Source organism: Ambystoma mexicanum, chromosome 8 (genome assembly GCF_040938575.1).
Source record: "Ambystoma mexicanum isolate Mex_15411 chromosome 8, UKY_AmexF1_1, whole genome shotgun sequence".
NCBI lineage: Eukaryota > Metazoa > Chordata > Amphibia > Caudata > Ambystomatidae > Ambystoma > Ambystoma mexicanum.
In genome coordinates this window covers 21119350-21144734 of record NC_090929.1, presented here as the reverse complement: position 1 = coordinate 21144734, position 25385 = coordinate 21119350, and the positions used below count along the sequence as shown (strand labels likewise).

The 25385-nt window shown below is 48.1% G+C and overlaps 1 protein-coding gene across 2 annotated transcripts in view; it reads right to left on the bottom strand.

Moving 5' to 3' along the window:
- Positions 1–25385, bottom strand: part of ODF2 (outer dense fiber of sperm tails 2) — a 1029707-nt gene that overhangs the window by 130127 nt on the left and 874195 nt on the right. For both annotated transcript variants that reach the window (XM_069609164.1, XM_069609165.1), the window contains 3 exons: positions 23633–23743; positions 21501–21605; positions 20672–20830 (listed from right to left, as the gene is read on the bottom strand). In XM_069609164.1, the coding sequence (XP_069465265.1) occupies positions 20672–20830; positions 21501–21605; positions 23633–23743 (375 nt within the window). The remainder of the gene's footprint in view (positions 1–20671; positions 20831–21500; positions 21606–23632; positions 23744–25385) is intronic.

The following is a 25385-nucleotide window of genomic DNA, read 5'->3' as shown; positions in this document are numbered from 1 at the left end:
GTATGAGCAGGGGCCAACGGGCCAAAACAGCACACATGCAGTCCTCCACTACATCTCCACACAGCCCAGACACCGCAGGCTCTGTTGTGATAGTGGGAGCCCAGACACCAGCACAAACCCTGTAGACCCTTATTCCACACACTGGCAGAACCCCCCTGCAACCCCAATACGCACGCTGACGCACTTCCTCAGGTGGAAGGTGATACATACATTGGCAGATGCTATTGCTGACGGCACACAGGGCCCCCCCCACAGAACATGATTCAGCAGAGACCAAAGACGGACACCATCATTTACTGCACGCTGGACCCTGGCACGGCCAGGCGTCTGCACAGCTTCCAGAGAGACGCTGCCAAAGCCACAATGGCTCAAACATTTGAGGCCCAGCCTATAACGGAGGATGGTAAAGAGAGTTCCACGAAGGCAAACATGCAAATTATTCTGGAGATGTGATCAATAAAGGCGGCCCTAACGGGTGTAATACCAGACCTGTAAGGACGAGTCGATAAAGTCGAAGAGAAGCTTGAATCGATCAGAAATAACCTGCTTTTGGTGGACCTGATTGAAATGAGAACAGAAGGTTGCATACAGGAACTAGAGCAGAAGGAGAGGGACCTAGCTTGGAAGATCGATGACCTTGAAAACCGGGAATGGAGGTCCAACATCAGAATCATGGGCATGAAGGAACCGAAGGCTGAACCCGTTGTCGCCTTTGAGCAAAGGGTGAAATCTCTTGTAAATGGACTCTTGAGGACCCTCCTGACCAAAAGATCTTGTTTGATATGAGTCCACAGAGGAAGCCAACAGCCCTAGGTCTGTCCTAGTAAAATGCCATTACTTCAAACAGAAGATGGACATACTTCAAAGAGCCAGGACGAGAGGGGACAAATTTGAATCTCTCCTCACAGACCTCAACCAGGAGACGGGAATAACGCCTCCTGACCCAGTGGCTACAAGAAAAAGGCATACAATATCGCTGTGGGTTCCCGTTCGCACTGACTTTTGAATACCAAGGGGAGAAATACAGGGTCACCATGCAAGAAGCAGCAGAGGGGGTTCTTGAAGCGATTAAAGGTGGAGGTCAGCAGTTTAGAAACAAAAGATGTACCCAAGGACACAGGTGCTGAACATGGGGCACGGGACAATCGCCCTAAGAGACGCCGATCAGCAGGCTGGAGGAAATGCCATAGATGTAATACCCCATGAATGCTTGGCTCCGCCTTTGACTGCAGTCATGGGCCTTTGCCAAGCAATGGCCGGCCCGGCATGTTCTAGCCATTTTCTAGATGATCACATAGGGATTGTTTGTTGGTGGGTGAGGTGGTGCTATTGCAATTCGGGGGGTCGGAAGCTGGATCGGGAGCCTTTAAATAACAGACATGCTGGTTAAAGTTTTAAAGAAGGGAGACGCATTTGAATGTGTATAAAGTTAGTATAAGGGTCGGGTCCTTGAACGTTAAAAGGTTGAATTAGGCACAGAAATGCTCCATGGTGTTGCAGGAATTCAACACCTCGGGGCTAGATATCCTTTTGCTGCAGGAAACTAAATTCAAAGCAGAGGAAGAATACACGTTGCTAGGGAAAGGGATGGAGTATGTGCTGTGGGATTAGGCCCTTCACAAAAGGCGGGGTGGGGATGCCGATAAAAAAAATCATTAGGCCTCGATACTGCGAATTAAAAGAGGAATGGAGCAGAGGCTGTTGGCAGTGAATGGGAGTATAGGCCACAAAGCAGTCACTCTCTGCTCACTGTACGCCCTTAACCAATGACCAACCCAGTTCTGCGCAGCCACTTTGCATACCTTAAGTCCATGACAGATAGGCCGCCTTTATCTGCAGAGGTGATTTGAACCAAATTACTGATCCCACAATAGATTGGTTGTCCCCGACATCCAGCGCAGCGCCTCCTAATGCCCAGGACAGTGACGCCACAGGTCTCATCTCTGCACTCTATGCCTCCCCCCTAATCAGGGGCCACATACCTGTCCCAAACACCCAAAAGCTGTGATATATGGACCTGCGTCTTCCGGAAGATACAGAGATTAATAGAGCAGTATGGTTTTCCACCATTATGACGGAGTATAAGATGCACAAAGGCAGGCTCCTTTTCAGGTGGCATTTAAGCTCACAAAGGCTCCCCAAAATGAATCCTAATGTTAACCCCCTGTGCTGGAGAAATTGTGGCGCTACCAGCACCTATTGGCACATGTGGTGGGAAAGCCTGGCTGCACTTCAATACTGGAAAGAAGTGCTGGGGTGGGTTAAGGACATAGACGGGAGCAGTAGAGAATGAACACCCTTGCTGGTCCTATTTGGTATAGAGATGCAGGAGGGGGAATATACACTGCTGTCGCACAAGCAGAGAAACCTCTTTTCAGAAGCCAGAGTCTGTATCACTCTCTACTGGAAGAGAAACCGTCTCCCGATGCACTGCGAATGGCTTGCCAACTCGCACAAAATATACGAAATAGAAAGCCTGATGGCCAGCCCTCTAGAATCATACAAACACATTGATGTGCAATGGCTGCGCTTCATGGAACACTACCGACACACATGAATGGAGAGACACCCCTTACATGACGATCACATGAACCTAAAAACCCACGAACATCCTCTCAATCTGGCACAGAATGACCCACAGCCTTGCTCCCGGCAAATTCATGCATCTGTCCTGCCGCTCAACCCAACCGCACTAGCCCTGCAGGGTTTTCAAGCTTCCATGAACCCAACCGGGGAAGAGCGTGGGGTGGGGGGAAGGGGAGTTAAAGTTTTGTTGATGTGGTTTAGCAAAAGTACTTTATTTCAGTCACAGGATGGTGGTTGAGTCATTGAATTTGGGGTGCCACACCCTCCTTGGGTCCTCCATAAAGTATCTTGTTTTGTTGAATCATTGCTAGTTCGACTCAAGCTAATTATTTGCTGTATTACTCTGTACCTTCACCTGCGTGCAAACATCAATAAAAATATATTTTCAAAATAAAGTAGAACAAGTATTTGTCCAAAGACAGGCCAGTTCTCCAGTCTCTTCCAGTCCCAAGGCTAGCCCAGGGGTAGGAGATGTGACCCAGGTTTGACAAGCAACGGTAAGTAAAGAGGGAGTTGGGCGACAAAGGGCTTTGCACCCAAGGTTAGTGAGGGAAGGGGGGGGACAGTAACAGAATTGCTTTCTTACCCCTCTGACTCCGATTGTCCCAGGTCACATGATGGATTGTCTGGGGGGAAGGGGGTCGCTGGGGACACTATCTTCAGTCCTTTGTTCAGGTGAAAGGCATCCACGGGTTGCAGGTTCTGGTCGGGGCCGTTTGAAGATGCAGGCCTAGATGATGAAGAAGGCAGACTTTTATGATGTAGACCCCTTTGGGACACTTCATGGGATGGTGGAAGGTGAGTTCCAGTGACAGTTACCCCTTGCAAGCGAGGACAGGAGTCCTTCCAGTAACAGGCACAGAAGCAGTTTTATGACTGGTTCCCTTAATGTTAGGATGCTGCAATTACAGGAGAAGGTGACCTATGACACGAGCTGGTAACCTCCAAAGTTCGGGCTTGAGAAGTGGCCCTCAAGGGAGCCACGAGAAGGCATTGAGACTAGTTGGTGCCACTAGTCCAAGGGCTGAAGCACAGAAGAGTGTTTGAGACCTTGCAACGGACTAGGGCTATATCAGGCCGGTCACTGGAGGGGATGCTGGCCCACTGCAGAAGTCGTCTCGGGTCGTCAGCGGGCTGCCCTCCATCATAGAATTCTTGGCTCCAACGTAGATCTAAAGAATGGCTGGATTAGGTGTCCTCTTATCTAGATACGAAGCAAGTCCAAGCCCACCAATGGTAACGATCTGCACCATTCAAATAACCAGTAGTTGTCCAATCAGGTGCAACGTCTGGTTTCACACATGCCCAGCAGCATGATCTCTAGCACCTGGGGATGTGGACTGGGACCAGACAGTCCCAGCCCCATTGCTTGTGCTCACACACACAAAGGCTCACAAGCCCACGAAAGTAGCGGCTTTCCTGGGCAAGTGCATGACCTTCCATGGATTTCCTGACCTGTGAGCGAAGGAAGAAGGCCAAACTGCAATATAGTGAGAAATCTTATGGCACAGCCATTTTAGGGTGTTAGCCACCTTTAGTAGGCATGCGCAGTAAACAAGAAAGTGCACGAGTAAAATATTTTGAAAATTGTAAAAATGTAATTGCTGCCAACAGATTGTCTTTACGAACATATAAAGGTAACCAAAAACCAATAATAAAAGGTTCGGAGGAATACTAGGTTTCCTATTGCACTGCACAATGCTGTGTGCAATTTTAAAAAATACAAGAATTCAACAAGGGAAACAGTTTCCCAGCACTGATGGTCTGAAGGACTGATCAGTTCCCCACAACAATGAGCAAAAGGCAAGGAAAGTGAAGCTGAAGGCTTTCTCTTCTGTTCTTGTTCACACCACAATGGCTGTCTAGACAAAATAGATATTTAGTTTCTTGGGATTTTAGTCTCGGTCTGTTGCGGTACACATTAATTTATTTATTTTATTTATGTGCTTGTTAAGGGCCGAAAGCCTGCAGGCATCGGGGCACATAACATAAAACAGGGATACTACATAAAAGACCTGAACTGGCTCATCATTCTAGTGGGGGAGATCATTCATTTAAATATGTATGTTTTTAGGCTCTTGGGCTCGAGTCGGAGTTTAGGTGGTGGGGCACAGCGGGTTGTTGAAGGGATGCTCTCCTGCACGTCAATGTGTTTAAGGGACTTCAGAGCTCTGGGTTGGATTGAGAAACAGGGGACATAAGGAAGAGCAATGCGCAAGTTTGCAGATACTGTCAGTGCTCCACCCGAGGAGGTCCGGAAATGCTTCATGAGCCGCCGAATGCTTCCGGGTTGGATAAAAGAATATTATTGCTGAGCTTCCCTGAGCAGCCTCAGGAGGGAACGCTGCTTCCCCGAGCAGCCTCAGGAGGGAACGCTGCTTCCCCGAGCAGCCTCAGGAGGGAACGCTGCTTCCCCGAGCAGCCTCAGGAGGGAACGCTGCTTCCCTGAGCAGCCTCAGGAGGGAACGCTGCTTCCCTGAGCAGCCTCAGGAGGGAACGCTGCCCTGCGGGTCTCTCCCGCTGAAGTCGAGCTCAGAGAGAACTCCTGTACTATTCAGTAAAGTAACATACGGGAGATACCTCCCCTCCCACCCCCCCAAGCAAAGTACCATGAGATAAGAGACTGGATGAAGTACTCCAAGGGAGGGAGTTCAATCTGGCCGATGAAACGGCATGCAGGTCATAACCTATGCAGGAGGCATGTAGAGTTTAGGAAAAGTGCTAAAGGAAGCCATAGAATTCAATTGTAAGCAGGTCAAGTCCCAAAAATTAAAGTGGGGGGACTCATCAACAAACAAATGGGATGCAACGTACCCAGAAATTATCATATCAAGGTAAAATGTGCACATTTCATTAAATTGGTTTTGCATAACCACCCAAATTGTACAGGACGAATGGCATTTGCCTTTCATAAAATCAACGCACACACAAAACCAAGAGAGGATATTTTCTTCTAATAGTGTTTTTGAAAACGTTAAAAGGTGTGCACGTTTTAAACTCCAAAAACCAATGCAAATGTTTTCCATGGGACTTGCAGTACTGACATGGGACATTTCATCTTTAGTGGTTTGCTCTTCTTCTTCAGGTAACATAGTGCAGTGGTGAAGTGTCCGGCCTACAAACCCGACTACTGAGGTTTGATTCCCGAGTTTGGCTTAAATTCAAAGAGCACATTCATGTTTCTCAATTTAGCTGGGGGGACTGAGTCCACCCTCTTGTAAAGTGGGGGGACTCTGCCCCCCCGCGTGTACCCTCGACTTGAGCCCTGATTGTAAGGTGCAATCTCCGTTTTTAGTGTTCTCAAAAGCGGTTAAAGGGTGGTCAGGGCAGTAAAGTACAATCTTATGAGGAACAAGAAGTAAAAGACTCCTGATGTTGCCGTCCAAGTAGGAGTCCCCTAGAGGACTATGTGCAATGTTTGGAGAGGCACATTGATCCAGTCTTCCTTGGTGCTCGGCCTCCGTGCTCCTTGCAGGGGTGGCATGGAAAGAGCCAGCGGAGGTTCAGTGTGTTGCAGAGGGTGACCGTTGTCTTCCTCCATGCAGATCTCAGACGAAGCCCAAGAGGTCTTGTTTGTTATTTTGCCCAATTTTCCTATCTCTGGGGTTAGGGAGTGCAACAAAGGATTTAGAACAGTTGAAAGCTTGACAGTCACGGTTGCCTGTGGCTCCAGCAGTTCTTGCAGAATTAATTTGCTGCAACTTGATAGAGGAAAGGTGAAGACATTTGAATAAAACACCCATGACGAGCTCTGTAAATAGCATTAGGGTAACCACGGGTGACGTCACGCCATTCCGAATGCTTCAGGGACGCTGGAAAATCGGGCGTATGAAGGTCATCTCAGGCCAGGGGGTGGGGTTATAATGCTGACCTTTCCCTCTGCCTGATCCAAGAATAGGCAGGAAGAGTGAAGGACATCTCATGCCCCCCCTGCCCCCTCCATCCTCCTCGTCCAAGGAGATATCTGGAGGAAGAGGGAGGAAGCTCAGGATGGAGGGAGATGATCACCACTGCAGCCCATAGCGAAAAGCATTTACACTTTACAGGTTGGGTTATTGATCACGTGTTTCAGCCTTGTTGGGCCTCATCAGTGAGGTGAAGCTGTGCCTCTCTGATGAGGCCCAACAAGGCTGAAATACGTGTATGGGGTTGCTGTCGGTACTCTTGTTCAGAGAGGAATTGCCATAGCATTTCGGTGCTGGACTGCCCATGTGGGCGGGACAAAGACTGATATGCAAATGGGATTTCCCATCTGTGAAAGGTACAGTGAGCAAAAAGCGTGTGGTGAAAACTCATCTCAGAACAGGTTATCATGCCATGTTCTTTCTGGAGAGGAGCGCCTGCTAACCTTTTTTTAAGTGTTCAAGAAATTTACATTTCTTTCTTTCTGTTAAATTTCAGCATATTTCACAGTAGAGCACCCCTGATAGAGATTTGTCATTCGAAACGCATTGGGTTCCCAATTAAAGTAACAACTGTGAAGAAAAAAGGAACATTTTTAAGATTCACTTCTTTGAAGAACATTGGTTTTGAATACTGCCATGACCTACATTACTTTGGAATTTCCTGACTGCACCTATTTGACGACTATATCAGATAATTGTTTGGCCGATTTCGGCCTAAGAGTGTGCAGGGGAGGGGAGTTCCCATATCTTGGGAACTATGTTTTGTCTGACAAAAATGGATCCATTGATGTCAAGCCTGGCCTGCCTACAGTCAAAAACTCTGATATTTCTGATATAGGCATGGCAAGGCTAACACTGCTCCTATGTATTACAAATGCTGCCATTGCCTCGTCTCAGGGTAAAAAGGGGTGCATATAATAACACAGGCGCACATTTTTAACTATCTAAAATATGTAACACTTGTACTTATAATGATCATGTGCAAATCTTAATGGACTCTTCCTCTATTTGATAATCAATCAGGCATTATGTTGTTGATATTACATGTGCTACATATGAGACACAGAAGGATAAACTGATCTTCCCAGGATCACACACTTTAGTTAAAAGATGAACCTAGGATTTGAGAGCAGTCCACCACTGAGGGACTCCTCATATTCTGCAGTCATCTCACCGACCAGACGACACTCTGCATTGCAGAGGTTTGATTGCTGGTTGGGGATACAAGCTTTATAGCTTTACTCTACCCCTCCTCCCCCACTGAGACAGCTGTGTGTGCCAGAAATCCATAGGTTTCCCTCTCTGCAGTGAAAGTCCCAAAATGGCAGAGTCTTCGCATAGGCAGGTCTCTATCAAACTGTTCAAATTAAAGTGTAGATGTCCATTAACCCACTTGTCCATCTTGCCAGATCAATAGAGGACGATAATCATTTCTTTCTAAAACTATTCGTTTTAAAAGCAGCTGTGACATCATTCCTGAAAGCTTTATTTTACGCTTTAAAAGACACTCAATTCTTAGAATATCTTAGTGGGTTAAGAACCTGCAGCGGAGATCTAGCTACAGGGTTCACAAAATCACAAAAGCGGGCATGTTAACCCACGAGCCAATATTCCAAAAGAAATCCCTGGGAAGAAAATGCAAGAGTAAGTCTTCAACAATGTTATAAAGCTCACCAATAGCAGAACGGTCTGCTGCAATTTTTAAGATACATTGCCATTCTAGCCCAACCAAATTAATGTTATAGGAGCAAGAAAGTTTAGAAGCTGATTTCGGCACATCTAACATTAAGCTGCCTCTTCCCAATACCTGCCAACCTTTTGGAAGCATTGGCCAGTCCGAAAATGCTGCCATAAGATATTTTCCACCAGAGTCGTATTCATTGTGTGGTACGCTGACTTGCCACTGACGTATCCCCGTTCCTCCTAGCCTTTCACAAAAGCTGGCCTGGCATTACATCTCTGCATTGTATATTTGTTGTTGCACTGGTTAAGCTTATCATACAGCAATATTAGAGATAGCTTGATCCTTAGACAATAGCAAAGTTCACTTTTCCCAAAGGAAATGCAGATCTTCCGGTGGCAGGAAGGTCGATGTGGACCTGGAGGCCATGAGTGTCCTAACACTCACTTGAAGCTGGTTAGCATGATATATTTGCCCTAGCCCCTGGTCAGACCACAACATCATCACATTCACTATCCCCAGACAAACCAATCACAAAACGGCTCCACACTTAACCCCAGCAACCCTTGCAAGAAACACATGCAACATCAAACACACCAACATGCTCCCTCTATTAGGCCCCATCACCGACAGTACCTATTCCCATGGCAACCCATCAGCCATGGTAGATCCCTACAACACCACCATCCTCCAAGCCATTGACATAATTGCTCTACTCAAACACTGCAAACCAAAACAGACAGCTCACCTGAACTCCTGGTTCCCACCTGACCTCAAGAATCTTAGATCGAATAAACGTGCAACTGAATCAACCTGGAAAGCCTCACCATCAAAAAACAACAACAGGGATCTTTTCATCTCCCCCGCCCAAAAATACAAGCAAGCAATACTGTTAGCTAAAAACGCTACATACAATGAGCGCATAGCAAATGCCAAATCTAGCAGTAAGGAATTATTCACTATCCTTAGGGAACTTGAGTCTCCCACCAGCCCACCTGACACCTGTCAGAAAGACAAAACCTGGTGTGCCAACAATCCGCATGCACTCCTGGACAAAATAGCTATGCTCCAAAACAAAAACGAAAAGTTAACACTGCCAGCCATCAACACTAACCCACCAATCACGAGAGAGCCGCTAATCCCTCCTTTCGAATTCAGGCCAGTCTCTACCACTGAGGTCATCAAAATAATCTCCAGTTTAAAACCATCAAGGTGTCAAGGCGATATATGCCCTGCCCCAGTCATCAAAGACTGTTACAGAACTCGCCCCATTCATCACCTCTCTCATCAGTAACTTCTTCTCACAAGGTACAGTCCCTAAGAATCTGAAAGCAGCATGGGTCCTCCCGCTTCTAAAAAAACCTCCCCTTGACCCCAGCACCCCTACTAATTACCATCCCATCACGACGGTCCCCTTCCTCCTGAAAATCCTTGACCGCGCCGCCTACTTGCAGATTCAGAAACACCTGGAAAATAATCTACTAGGCCTACGCCAATCGGGTTTCCAACCAAGACACGGGACAGAAACGGCACTCCTCGACCTAAACAACCAAATGGACACTATAATTGACAACAGAAATTTAGCCATGCTACTTCTTCTAGACCTCTCTGCAGCATTTGACTTAGTAAATCATAAAATGTAATGCCACCAACTGGACAGCGCTGCAAACTTCTCATCCAATGCCATTGCCTGGATAAAATCATTCCTCCCTGAGCGTACCATGAGAGTTTTTTCTAACCTAGCTAATGCCACCCCGGCCCCTGTTCCCTGCGGGGTTCCTCAAGGATCTTGCATGTCCCCAACACTTCACAACATATCCACCAAGCTGCTATTCGATCGCCTTGATGAACGTGGAGTATCTTGCACAAACTATGCGGACGATACGCAAATTCTAATACACTTAACTGGAGACTACACCGACTCCACCATCCTCAAAGACATCTACCAGATGAGCCAATCTTGGATGGCCCAAAACGAACTTTGTCTAAATGATGAAAAAACAGAGCTACTCCTGGTCGGTACCCAAACGCACCTCCAAAAACTTGACCCCAAATACAATCACTTCATAATAGATGGAAATACCATTACTGTCTCTAAAGAAGTCAAAACGTTGGGTGTGCACTTGGATTCTTCCTTAACCTTCTCCAGACAAGTTAACTCCATAATCTCATCAGCAACATACACTGCCAAACTCATTAATAACGCCTGCAGACCCTACTTATCAGCAGACAGTTGCCTAACATTAGCAAGAGCCCTCATTCTGTCGAAACTCGATTATTGTAATGCCCTCCTGGCTGGCACTGCAACTACCAGCATTAAAAAACTACAGGTCACAAAACAATGCCTTACGGGCAGCACTAAATATACCAAGAAGAGAACATATCCCCGAAATCAGACGTAAAGTGCGCTGGCTACCAGTTCAGGACCAGATCAAATTCAAAACAATGGCAATCACCCACAATTGCCTCACTAACATAGCTCCTAAATATCTTACCAACCTGCTAACTCCAACCCAAACCCCCAAAACCACACGCTCCGCTACAGCCTTCCTTATCTCTGTTCTGGAATTCAGAAGAACAAGGCTGGGGGACGCAGCTTCCCAGTTGTGGCAACCAAAGGTTGGAACACCCTACCTCTAGACATTAGATCTGACCCTTCCCACACCGCATTCCGCAGAAAACTTAAAGCCTGGTTCCTCACTTCCAATGTGTAGCCTCTGTGTCCCAATGCTTATAGTTTCCTTCCTATACAACACGGTTGTGTGAATACATTTGCTCTACGTCATTTGTAAAATTACCTATGTGCATAAGGTTGCACATGTAAATACTACTGATTATGTACTAATGGGATTAGTTTATAGGTATATATCTTAAGTCTGTAAATATTCTTATTATGATTTATGCCAAACCACTGTTTTCTATTGTTGCCTGTGGTAATCCCGTAATGTTTATTACCTGATGTCCAGCGCCCAGAATCCTACGAGTTTGGCGCACGTTACAAATGCTAAATAAATAAAATAATATTTACAGAGAAGGGACAACATTATAACAAAGCTTTTAGCATTGATAAGTAGTCCCTGGATGTTATTTCAATAGTGGTTTGCATTCTGGGACTTGTAGTTGAGCTTTTCCTAAATGTGTGCACTGCTAATCAAACATAAATTGCCATTGGCTAAAAAGCAGACACTGACCACTATAGCCCACTTCTTTTGCACCACTGCCTCTTCACTCTATAAAGGGTGGTTGTGGAGCAGAGATGTATATTCTCTCTCGCCATGGCAATCGGGTGTAAGTGGTGCAAAAATATGTACAGTGTTCCCCCGCATTCTGGTATCCGCAGTTTTGCTTTTAATTTATCATTGCAGAGGTGTAACTGATAGAATGCAAAAAAGGAGGCATGCCTGGATGCCCTATTCACACTTAAGACTGCAAGAAGGTGTCTGAAGTCTGCCATAGATTGGTTGGTTGTTAATTTATACATTTGTAGAGCACACTTAACCTGTGAGCCTCTAGACGCTAGTTGTAGTTTTCGCAGTAAAAACAATGGTTAGCAGGCAGTGAGGCTGCTAATGAAGCAGGTGGGTTTTCAGTCTTTTCTGGAACAAGGTGTAGGAAGGCTTGGATCTCATGGCAGGAGGGAGTTCCAGAGCGTGGCAGCGGAGCCCGAGAAGCTGGAACCACTGGTTTTGGCATGCTTGAATCTTGGGATGTATAGGCAGTACGTGTGGGCCTAGATGCTGTTGGTTTGGAGACTCTCTGGGCTAGGTAGACTGGGGCAGTGTGCTTTTCTCCTTGCTGTAGTGATAATTATAAGTTACTCACCGTAGTGACTAAGATACTCTTAGTCCATAGACCCATGTCCTCCATACTATACAGGCAATTACAAAAGAATGTAGCCCCAGGGTGGAAAGGTGACCCTCCTGAGAAAATAAGTCCTTAATACTGCCTGACCGAATGCTGCCTCCGACCTGAAACTGGCATGCAAGCAGTAGTGCTTGTAGAAGGCCAAAGGCGTAGCCCAGGTAGCTGCTTTGCTGATGACCTGCAACAGAACATGCCTCTGGAAAGCCACAGCCGTGGCCTAGGCTCTGATAGCGTGTGCATGCATATTTGCTGGGAATGGTTTCTGCGGCCCCCTTATAAACCTCCTTGATGGCCGCAACCATCCATTTTGCTATGGAGGCCTTGGAAGCTTGATAGCATGGCCTTGACCCACCGAAGGTGACAAAGAGCCTCCGATTTGCGGAAGCTCTTGGTTCTGTCCTGGTAGAATTTTAGAGCATGCCTGACATCCAGACAGTGCGGTAGCCTCTGGGCCTCGTCCTTGGGGTCCGCGACGAAAGTAGATATGTAGGATTATTTAGCGTGTTTTTGGAGTGCAGCGCCACTGCATGGGATCAAGGTATTGCTATGATGCAATTGTTTCAAGCCATGTGTTGCCAGTGTAACATATGGACATGTAAATGGAGACAGAATACACAGGTCAAAAACAAACCATTTTCTCATTTAAAAGCACTTTTCTCACCTGAAATGCCTCTGTTGCAGGAGACACATTAGATAATTAATTAACTAATACACCTAACAAATACTAATCACTAATAATAATCAAATAACATCATAATGTGTTCTTCAGTGCAAAATGAGGTAGAAAAGACAGGCTAATTTTAAATGTGCATCCAGATTTTTGTCTATTTTCTCTGTGCTTTTCACGGTCCTTGCTCAGGAAACAAAACTCGAATAAGCAGGAAATCAGTTTTGTTACAGTTGCTTACTGTAAAAGTAAGCCATTGTTTAGAGAAGGAGGATATGACATGATAGAATCTTATTGGGTGCACGTCACCCTAGGGGTTGTAACAGAGCTTTCCTGTAGAATCTCGGGGAAGGAGAGAGTTAGTGGACATATTGCACAGCTCGAGGGAGGACTTGGCTGGAGGGGCTGGGGAGTTTACTGATTGAGAAGCAGGTCCCAGTCCACTGCTGCACAGACTGAGATTCCAGGCAATAAGCACCGGCTTGAGAGATTGCAGATCAGAACTGCATGTCCTCGCTGGGGTGTTTTAAGAGGGAGCCCTGAGCCAGTTCAAGAAAGCGACCAGCCCGGAGACTTCGAGTGCTGAACAAGCTACAATTTGCCAGTAATTATCCTGCAGTGAGGGGGCGGTGTGTGTGTGTGTGAGAAATCTATTCTGGCAGAGTAGAAGAGGGAATTCCGGTGTTTAATTATCATACTGTAATGTTGCAAATTGAATGTTCTCTTGCCGTATTTCTTTTCATTTTGTTACAGATAATGTAAAGTGAATATCTCTGCTGCTGTGCAATTTCCATTTATTTCTGTAAAAGGGGGAAGATGGTGTTGAAATGCAATTGTTTATCATACACAGAAATATATGAAAGCAGACGTGTAGTGTGTTTTTGTTTTTTCTCTTTTCTTAGTGCATCTACCATTATAGCACTGGTAATCTGGGGAAGATTTTAGGCAGTGCATGTCATTTTTCATGTAGATAAAACAAAGAATAAGGTAGCTAAAAATAAGACTTGGCAGTAAAATAGCTGTGTGCACGGTTCGACTCAGCGTATATGTGCGCGTGGCTTCTGAATGGGACATAATGAAATAGCCTGCTGGAGGTACATGAGTCAGCAGAGAGAGAGGCCTCTGGAATAGTTCACTAATGTAAATAAATTAGTGATAAAACCACATGTTAGTTCGCTGTTGTAGATAAATCAGTGATAACAGCCCTAGGTGGCACTCCATATCAAAGTGTGGTGTTTCTGAAATGTAGGCCTGAGGTCTCTCTAGTGATCACACGAACAATCTAAACAAAAATAAGGGGTTCTGGATATTGGAGCCACAAATAAAACAAAGGAATTATGCTCACCAAAAAAATTACCACCAACCAAATGTATACCAGCTAAATATACCTGTGTACTGAAATAATGCATATCCACTATATTACTATAATACCAAACCCAATCTGAATGCAAGGAGTGATTATTGCTGAATTACTTTTATTTTTGGCGGTAAGAAAATACCGCTAGGCCCCAAATCTACACAAAATACCCAACAGGTAGCACTATCTCCTCATTCAGATGAACCAAGGAGACTACCTTAGGTAAGAATGCAGGGTGATTTCTAAGCCTTATGAAAAGTAGTATAGGGTTTCACTGACCCTGCGTGCAAAGGTAAGACCTACCAAGAGGGCCGTCTTAATGGTGACTAGGCTGATGTCCGTGGACACCATTGGCTCAAATGGTTTATGCGCCCAAGACTACATTGAGGTCTCACACCGGGTAAGGCTTCTTGATAGGTGGGCAGAGCCTGGTGAGGCCCACAAAGTGTCTATTAACTATCGGGTTGGAGGATGAAAATACCTCCTCCTCCGAGTTCTGATCGGCTCCGATGGCCGCCAGATAGGTGCGGCATGTGTCTACCTGCACCCCTGAGTGAGGGAGGTGTGCTGAAAAGGATAGCACGTCGCCCAACATGCAGGTCAGCAGATCAACCTCCTTTGATTCCACCCAGTGACAAAACCTAGTCCACTTGCTCTTGTCCTAGCTCCTAGTAGCCTCGCTTCTAGCACCCTGTATGATGTCTAGGTTAGCCTGTGACATACGCAGATGCTTCAATGTGACCTGCTCAAGAACCATGCTGCAAGGGCAAACCTCTGGGGGGCAGGGTGGATGACCATGCCTCCCGGCTGAGTTAGTAGGTGAGCCGGGGCCAGCGGAAGGTGAATAGGGGGTTGATTTGACAGGCTGAGCAGTTCCGAGAACCATGACCTCGCCGGCCACCAAGGCGCTGTCAGAATGATACATAGGTGCCGGGATTCCCTTATCTTGCAGATCACCCTGTGAACCAGGGGAGTGGGAGGAAAGGCATATGCATTCATGTTGTTCCACTGTATCTGAAATGCATCGCCCAGGGAGCCCCTGCCAGGACGCAAACTGGGGGCACCTTCTGTTACACCAGGTGGCAAAGAAGTCCACCTGAGGATGAACCCATCTGTTGAAGATCCCGTGAAGGACCCGTTCATTCACCTGCCATTCGTAATTGTCTGCACCCAGCCTGCTGAGCCTGTCCGCCATCAGGTTGGACTCCCCCGGGAGGTGGATCGTTGCCAAGTGTATGTCATTTACCAGAGCCCATTCCCAAATGCTGACTGCGAGAGCGCAGAGGGGAGGGGACCTGGCGCCACCCTGCTTGTTGATGTAATACATGCTGGTGGAGCTGTCCGTTTGAATCAGGATCGACTTGCCGCTGACCATTGGGAGGAAAGCTTTGAGCGCGAGCCAAATGGCCATCAACTCGAGCCAGTTGATGTGGGCATCCTGCTCCTGACGGGACCAGACCCCGTGGAAACTGTGGCTGCCCATGGGTCTGCCAATCCGCAAAATGTAGTCTGTGCTTCACCAGACTAGGTCCTGTTGGAGCTTAAGTGGGATGCTGATCTGCTCCGCATGAGAACCCCTCTCCTGACTAAAGGAGGCTGCGAAGTGCAGCTGCAAGCGTCTCATCTTGAGCCTTGTGTGTGGCACTGCTAGGAGGCATGCTGCCATAATGCCCAAGAGGTGTTGGTTAACACCATGCTGAGGTCACTGCCCTGCTGAGGAAATGCCCCATGGCTCTCTTGATGGCCGTGACCTTGTCCTTCGAGGGAAACAGTCTCTTGGAGCTCGTATCCCAGATGAGGCCTAGGAACGTTAGATTCTGAGATTGATGGTACATCCCAACTCGTGTAGTGTATTCATGAGTGCGGAGGGGGTGTGATGGACCACCTTCGGGGATCTCGCCCTGACGAGGCAGTCGTTTAGGTATGGATAAACATGGTACCCCTGAGAAGGGCTGCCACCGCATTCACGATTATGGTAAAGACCCATGGGACTGAATTGAGACCAAAGGGTAGAACCTTGTATTGAAAATGGAAGCCCATGATCCTGAACCTTAGAAAGGACTGATGGGGCTGCCAGATCGGGACGTGTAGGTACGCATCCTTCAGATCCAGGGAGCACATCCAGTCCCCCCTGCACAATGTCTCTGCTATAAGCGCTGGGGTAACCATCTTGAACTTTTGAAGAGGGAGGGAAACTTTCAAGGTGGACAGCCCCAACACAACTCCTAGGGCTGCCTGGTTCTTCTTGTGTATGTCGAAAATCTGTGAATAGAAGGCCAGACCCCGCTAGGAGGCTGGGACCTCTTCCACTGCCTGACTCTACGAGCGATCGAATTTCCGCCAACAGAGTTGCTGTCCCAATCTGTGGGAGTGCAGGGGAGGAAAGAGGGGAAGGAAGAATAGATAGCTGGTAGCCTGAGGACACTATTGGGCGCCATGGGCTGAGGCATAGAAACCGGAGCCGGTGACTGCTGTGGAGGCTGGTGTGGAACTGCATGTACTGTGGGAGGTAGGTGAGCGGGAATGGAAGGCGCTGGCACGGGCAGCAGGGGCTGCACCGGGGCCTGAGGCGCTGGAGCCATAGGAGGAATGACTATGGACGCTGGTGGAGCGTCCGGAGGAGCATGTCCCTGATAGCATCCCGAAGGATGGCCCCCATCTGGGGATTTCGCATCAGCGCTAGGAACCTTTCGAAGAACCGGTCTTCAGTGGCTGAAGAGGTGGCAGGTGATATTGACGGAGTGGCGGGAGGCTGCTGGTGCCAGAGCGCACTCTGTCTCGGTTGTAGGGGAAACGTGCCCTGTGCTGCTGATGGATAAACTGTAGGCCACGTACCTGGTTGACACCAGTCCCACCTTGTAACTCGTTCCCCTGCCTGCTCCGTTCTTAGGAGCAGACGAGCGGCCATCTCGTCTGGCACGGCTGCCATCTTTTCTAGCTGCACGCCACGTGCCGAAGTCATGGTGCCTGGCTCACTGGGTCCCGCCTCCACCAAGACTCTTGGCGGTGGAGCATGAGACCTACCCTGCATCTCAGGTCGGGGCCTGGAAGGCGTGTTGCCCTCAGTGGTACCCCCTCGGACATTATGCCGGGATTAGGGCGTTGCCCCTCGGGTGTACACCCGGTAAAAGATTCTTGCGATCCCTCAGCACTGACCCCAGAAGGATCTGATGACCCCTCGCCATAAGGCCGGTAGCTGGACTAGCCTCTGTATGAGTGCTGGTGCAAGAACAAGATAGGTTCCTCGTGCTCGTGCTTTTTCTTGGAAAGGAGCCAACCTTACGGGTTGCGATGGAAAACAGCGGCCCTCCCTTGGGCCTTGATCGATGTTTGACGCAGTCCTTTAAGTCCTCTGGAGGCGACCTTTCAAATGAAAAGATAGAAGTATCCGGGAAAGAGCGCGTGTTATTACATGGCCGAAGCCAAACCCAGGAGCGCTGGTGAAATCGGCCCTGTTCCCATCGACGCAGAAAAGGTGACTGGGGAGTGGCACTGGTGGGCGGAGACAGGGGAGCACATGCTCCAAGGGCTGCGTGCCTCTAAATTTAAAGGGGATGGTTTTTTCTGGTGAAAAAGATTCTGTCTCCCATCCCTAGCGAGGGACGCCCATACAGTATGGAGGAAAGGGGACGAGACGTAAGAGTAAGAGCCACGCTCACACTCCCAAGAGACCTGGGAGATTTCGGCTTCCTTGAGTTTCACCTCTATTACCAAGCGGCCCAGTTACGAGTGATGCTTGACCACATGAGCAATGACATTAAATCATACTGGGCTTCCTTATAGGCTATGGAGGCCGCCCCCACAAGGTGAGGGACCTATTATGGACTGACTCCCTATCACGTTCTAGCCGACCAGCTTAGGGACCATCCCACACTGGGAGTGTTATTGGCGATATGGGAAAAGAAGGCAAACAAGGGGCTCTCATCCTGGCATTCCCCCATCACATCCGTGTGGGGTTTCCATTCAATATCTCTTGCCAGGGATTTCGCCAGGTGCAACAGTGGTCAGACAGGGGCCTGGAGAGGTTGGGTCAGCTGTTCATGAACAGTGAATTTCAGAATGTTTATGATGTAAGGGGGTATTGGGGAGGGACGCATTTTCCATCTTTGACTATCTTAGACTTAAGGGCCTGCAAACAGATCAGAAGTGGGTTTCTCACGTATCTAGAGACCTGACACCATTCGACAGATCTTAAACACCTCAGATGACAGGAAAGGCATTCTCTCTAAATTATACAGGGTCCTGATCACTGCAGATGTCACGGGAGACAGACGTTTAAGAGATACTGGATGGAATTGGCCGTGGGAGATATCAGATGAAGAGCGGGCCAAGATTTGTAGCATTACTTTCCATGGGAACCTCTTTACATCCTCTACGGAACACAATTTCAGCATCCTATAGGATTGGCACCAGTATCCAAAACTATCCAGAATGTTTCCAGGAGTATCGCCTCTATGCCCCAAACTTGTGAGCAGATTGGATCCCTCTCCCACATGTGGTGGGCCACTGCCCACGAATACAAACTTTCTGGGCAGAACTCCGAAGCTGGATAAGGGATATTATGGTGTTACAGCTTATGCTTTATCTGATTCAGATACTGCTGGGTATCCCTGCCAGGGATAGGGATGAATATAGACTTCTCAGGATGTGGGAGGCAATGTTTCGGGCAGGGAGACTGCTGATGGCCCAGGGATAGAAAAGTGGGCGGATCAGTGCCCCTCTGAGACCCAGCAGCGAGGGCGCTTGAGGAATGTAAGAGCTCATTTTTCCCCATCATAAACGGCACTCCTCCAGCTCAGGATCTCTGCAAGGGCAGGTGGGTCACAGAAAATTGCTTTTGGAGGAGCTTTGGCCTAAGAAATAAAGTGGAGTTGGTTGGAACTAGGGGGGAAGCAAGAAAGTGAGGGGTTAGTCGGCTGGCTGCCAAAGTATGTTTTTGCTGTGATGAGAATCACGTAGTTTTGAAATAGATGATTGGTGTGGATTGCAGTAATAAACCTGCAGCCTTTTTATGCCACAAAGAAACAACGGTCTCTGTCATTTATGTAGTCCTTTACAGAGGTACTGAGGTACATAAATGGAGGGATACAAATATGGTAATGGTCTAGTAAGTGGACAAGTGCCCAGGTTATTACTAGTGAACCCCATGGAGAAGCTCCCTCGGGAGACCAACAACAAGCACTACCAGAAGCACAATGCACCTGGCTACAATGGTCAAAACCAGGACCGGAAAGAGAGAAAGTTGGCCTGATAAAAATGGACTTCCCTGACCCACCCAGGAACCGAATGGGAGATGCAACAATTGGTCCCTGGACTTGCTACTAGAGTGGAGTGGGGCAGTGGCGCCAGCAGGGAGCTGAACAGCAGTAGGGGAGACCAGGGAACACCCCGCAACATCCCTTTCGAGAATGTGTTACTTTGTACAGGTGGAGGAGGTGAGCCGAGAACAACCAACGCCATTGGCCACGTGGCCGATTGGAAGTAAATGTAGGAAAAAAAACAAGATAGTGGGACTAAAGGGACCTTATGAAGACTCCTGGGGGGTGAGGGGGTACAAGCCCAGAAGGAGGGGAGATAGATGCTTGGGGTAGACAAGGCAGAGAATGGCCCAGGGAGACAGCTGACCAGAGTGCCTAATGGCAGCTAAGGGAACTTCCTAGAAAGGGGACGGCTATATGAACCCGGAAAAGACAGTCTTCAGTGAGGTGTCTTCGGGTGAGGTTGGAGAGGTGCAGGAGAGACTAGAGAGGAGGGTATATCAGGTGGAGGAGAGAACAGGCGCATCTGCAGAGAGAGTGAGAGAGAGGTGCTGAAAGCATAGGAGGGTACAGAAATGAGGAGTGAGAGGCAGAGCAGAGAGCATTGGACTGAAAAGTGTTGCAAGGCCGTCAACCAAGAGGAAGTGTATGACCGGATGATCCAGCTACCCCTGGGCTAGGGTCACCTAGAAACTCCCAGAGGAAAAACAGCCTTCTGAGCCACTACTACATTAAGTCTTTTGGGAGCCTTGGATAGGGAGGTGGGAGCCCCCTTTGAGGTTGAGGGCAAGCATACACCCTCAGAACCTCTACATGTCGGTGTCCAGTAGTCACATGCAGTCACACCCCCACACACACACACACACACACCCACACCCACACCCACACACACCCACACACACACGTCAGATCAGTCCATGCATCAGAGTAGGGCAGCACAGCAGGCAGCTCCATCAAAGCAGGAGGCTTGTTTCCAGACAGTTTTAGGAACTACCTTGAGGATTCACTTGCAGAAGCAACGTGCAGTACATAGAAAGTGTCACAGCGACTCTAAAAGGGACAAAACAGCAGACACAGATCATTTCTGCAATGAGTGTTGTTTAATGCAAACCAACACAAGATGCACTGAGCTGACTGAGCCGGCGGTGATAGGACAGGAGTGGAGGAGCGTTGACAGGCTCCTGGTGTTCAACAGCGACGGGCCCGCATGACGTCCCTATCACATGAATTGTGTGCCACGTTGCAAGAACTGCGCTTCTCGTTGCATGAACTGCGCTTCTCCTCACATGAATTGCGCCTCTCTGGAGGCTCGCAAAGCTTGGTGTTAGATCCTGCATTTTTCCAGTTTCTTACCCTCATCCGGAGATCAGAAATCATGGAGGAGAGCTCATTGTTTTTCTTCTCATAGCCCAGAAGCTGCTCTTGGCATTCTTGCAGCTTACATTCAGTGGACTTCAGCATCTCTGGCAGTTGTTCCAGTTCATCAATTCGGCTCTTGAACTTGCGACGAAGCTGTGGATCAGACATAGAATGTTAGGCAACCTCTACACCCCGCCAGTCCTCCACAAATGCACCAAAAAGGAGGCAGTGCAAGCAGTGTGCTTTGTTATCTGCAGCAGAGGTCCACAGAGGCACAAGCATCCAAAGCTTGGAGTAATATGTGAAATCAACTCTTGCACAGCAAAGGTCCAAGGAGCCAATTGGCCTGTGTTTAGCCATCAGCTGCCCGGACCGGTGTGTCCCTGAAAAATTTGTGGCCTTAAACCTTCCCACAAGCCAATGTTTTTACATGCATTATTTTTTTGCAAAAACAAACACTGGTAGAGAATGTAATCAGAAAGCATAAAAACAGAAAACTGCAATTGCTGCATATAACTAAAACAATTTTAAAAATCCACAAACGGATCAAGGGTCACGGCAGATGTTGCATGCCTCCACTTCAGGGGCCCAAAAAAGCTCAGATTAATAACAGGGCTTCCAGAGCAGACAAAGACAAAGATTTAGGCAGCAGGGAACCAAATGATGATAACAGACACTATTCAGGATATGGGAGGCATAAGTAGGAGCAAATGGCTAATCTGGAGTTGCACTCTAAGGCCACAATGCATTGCCATGGCACTTGCCCAAACACCTACTGTAGCCGGGACTCCCCGTGATCCCCAGAAAGGTAGCTATGGCTCACCGCTTCCACCTCCCTGTTCATGCATTCCTTCTGGACTTTGTTTTCTTTGTCGCATTCCTCAAGCTTCTGGCAGATTTCGTCGGCTTCCATTCGTGTCTTTTGCACCTGAAAATAGAGGACGTCGATCAAAACCAACACAGGAAGTGCGGCCAAGGACACAGGGAGCAAGGAGAAGGCTGTTATAAGGCCAGAGGAGCCAAAGCCTGGGCAATGAGCCACCAGGGGGTCTAAGATGGGGAAGGCATAGTTCTGCTGAAGAGCAGGAGTGGTGAGGAAACTGGAAATACGAACAAATGGAGGAATACGGGGAAAAAATGGCCATAACCAGGGTGATGGGCACAGCAGGTGCGACCCCAGAGGGACGCTGAGATGGCAAGGCTGGAAAGTGAGGACAATAGCAATATAGGGTAAAAGGGCAGGGGAAATGCAAAACCAACGCGTGCACAGGAAAAAGGGGGCAAGAAGAGTGAGGGACTAGGAAGACCAACTGGTCCAAATAGAGGATATCCAGAGAGCAAAAAGAAGCAGGTAAGAAGAAAGGGGCGTTCGATGATTTTTCTTTATACCTCTGGTGAGGGGTCCGTACCAACGTGTCATGTGCACGCAGGGGATTCCACAAATTTAGTTGAAACTCATTGGTAAACATGACAGAGCAGTCTGGCTATACTCTTGGGGGCTCTGTGGGTGGGTGGGTCACACACAGACACTGAAAGCTGTCCCAACTTCCTGTCAGGAACTAGCACCCCCTAATGGGCTTTCCCTAAAACTACAATAACTGAGAACACATTCGCTGCACCTGAAAATGTGACTGACCTTTAACTGCCTATACACCCCTCCCACAGATATACTGCATCTCCTGCACATCTACCAATAGCGCAGCCTGACACAATGGGGACACTTGTCACTAACATTATCCTCCGACTCTCGACACAGCCCATAATCTCTGCACACTAGTACTCTGTTGCGCTGTAATTGATTCCCTGATCTGCTGGCCAGTCTCAAGAAATGACTGCAGTGTCTCGCCCATGACGATGCCTTCTACTGAAAGGACAATAGGAGGCCAGCCTGCGACGCAGACACTGAAGATGGGAGCCAACAGAGAGCAGCACCCAATCATAGGACAGCAATGTAAGGCAGCTTTCGCAAGCAAGGGTCAAGCCCTTCCATTATTCTTTGCACGCTCACTTCTGAATCAGGTTGTCTCATGCAGGAAGTCCGTGCAAGCATTCCCCCAGAATGCCACTATGTAGCTGGAATCTACATCATTGAGTCTTATGGCCTAGCGTTAAGGTGTTAAAAAGTTGGAGGTACAAAGTAATCTCTTCAAAGGATCCATGTGCACACTCCAGGCTTCCCTGCTGATCCATTAATGACGCTCACGCATAATAATTGGAAATTCCAGCAGGGGTACGGGTAGGAGAGGGGTGGTGCCATAACCCTGAATCGAGACACAAGCCTAAGTGGGGATAGGAATGGTGTTGGTGATAACGGCCTGAGCAGGTCTGGGGTACTGACACTGAATGCCTTTACCCCTGGGTGGAGATGAGAACGGAGGAAGTGCCAGGACAGGTAGGACCATAGCATAGATATTCACCCCCTGTAGCAGAGGGTCGCTGAGCTGGGCCTAGAGCAGAACTTTTGAACACACTTCTAAGACCCAGTATTTCTCCCCCTTTGCTTAGGGTTTTCGTCAGGAATTAAATGTCTCGCCCACGAGCAACACTCATCCACAAGCCACAGGTTAATCTTGTGGGAATAGGCCTGTGGAATCTTTCAATTGCTATTTCTCAAAGGGGGCCTACTCCAGTCCTCCCCCATGAGCTACTGTCAGGCTGGGCAACATCTCCCTCTCTGTCTGTCAGTCAGAAACACCACAGGACAGGGAATGTGGAAGGACTATTGATAAAACTCCTCACCCCGTGGGTCGGCATTCCCGGTCCCCACAGCCAATCTTGTTTTCAGCAGAAGACGTGGCAGTGCGAGTACTTCCGTGTCCAGGTGAGATATTATGGTGGTAGGGTAGAGGGAGAGGGGAAGGGGGTATACAAATGTAGGATGTGAGAAGGGGTATATAGAGAATGGGGCATTGGGGTGGAGGGGTGCAGCAAGTTATAGTAAAAGTCTCCATGTACCTGGCATTTGTAGCTCTCAACCAGACTCTCATACTGACGAACCGTCGCCTTTAGCTGTTGGACCTCAGCCTGAGCCAGGTTAAGCTTCTCCTCTACAGCACAGGTGTGAGCCTGCAGAAATAAAATCTCACTTTAGAACCAGGACTACCCTTAGCATCCCAAGAGCCTCTGCTGCGAGCACTCAACACTTCCACCCTCGAGAGCCGCCAGGGTGACACAGTTGACCTGGAGGCATGAGAAGAAAAAGTTGCTTTAGTCTTCCAGCATTGGAAAGCTTGACAGATTTCTCAGCCTTTAGGTGGATCCATGAACGAGACAATGCTGGAGAAGAAAATGGTCACTTACCTGTAATGGCAGCTCTCCGGCTACACCCTCCATTTACTGGTAATTCATAAGACACCAACCCTGAACACAGCCCATTCTGCTGGCCAAAGAGCAAAAGGGGTAGGGAGGAACTGATCTTTGCATCCTAGGCACATTTGGATCCGCTAAGTGCAAGGGCAGGGGGGTAAGTGGCAGGGGGAGAGAGCAAAGCGAGAGACCAAGTGCAGAAGGGATAATTGAGCTGGTCCTAGCACAGGCATTATTCTATTCATTGGTGCACACTGGGGCCTTTTGCACTAAAGTTGCAGTGTTTCCAAGGTGGAAAGATGTATTAGGTATACTTCTTCCATTTGGCTTTGGAGTGATGTGGTTATTTGTGGTTGTTGTTTTAGGGGTTGTCTTCATTGTCATTGTAAAGACTGGAGGGGGGTTTCTATACTTTTGTCCTCTGTATGGTTGGGGCAGAGACACAGAGCACCCCAGCCAAGGTTCTCTATATGGTAGCTTGGACGAGCAACCAAGGCTTAAGCTCTCGGGAGGTGATGCGGGCTGGTTCTTAAGTACAATGATTCCCCAAACCCCCACAAAGGAATGTCTGCACACTGTGCTATGTGCTAACAGTTCTTTACTGCCATAAAGATTTACATAAATAAGGTTCAAGTAAATATAACACTTTGTACTCAGGCAGTTCTATTCTAATAATGGCAATATGAGATAAACTCTATGTGGAACCACACAAGACTTAGATTCATAAATACACCAACTGCTGGCAGTCTTTACAAAGCATGTGACTTACTTAAGCAAGGAGTGACTGCATAGATTAAGACAGGCAGATTAGTAAACAGGCAGTATACTTTCTTTAGCCTGAAATAGTGATGCTGTGTGACGATCTCCCACCTGGGCAACCTGTAAGGTAAATTATTGCAGCCCAGTCCAAATAAGTTCAAAAATGCTCGGCTTCCTTTCCACAGGTTCCACCACCCCAAAGTATCTGAGATGCCACACGTGAACAGGATCCGCGACGAATCTGGAGCCCCTTGATGATTCCTGAAGCTGGAAGACGCTCTTCCTAGTCACAGTACCTTTGGTGCTTTGGCAGGCGAAGGGGTGGAGTTTCTTGGCTTTACTCGATGGGTCCCCTGAAAGATTGACCCCCCCCTTTGCAAGAAGGAGTCTCTGGCATGCTGACGCCAAGAGAAAAAGAGGAACCAGACAGCCTTGGAAATGCAGCACTTTCGCTCTTCGCGGTGGTCTCCGAGGCGGGTCGTTACTCCGGCCTTTACATGTGGCTTAAGAAGGTAAGACCCCTGGGGACCTACGATGCCTTTCAGTGGCAATGGGTGCAGTGGCAGAAGCAGGTGTCAGGAATTGTGCATCTTCGGTGCTGCAGCAGGAACCTGTGGAAGGCTTCTGGCGACCTGGATTCGAC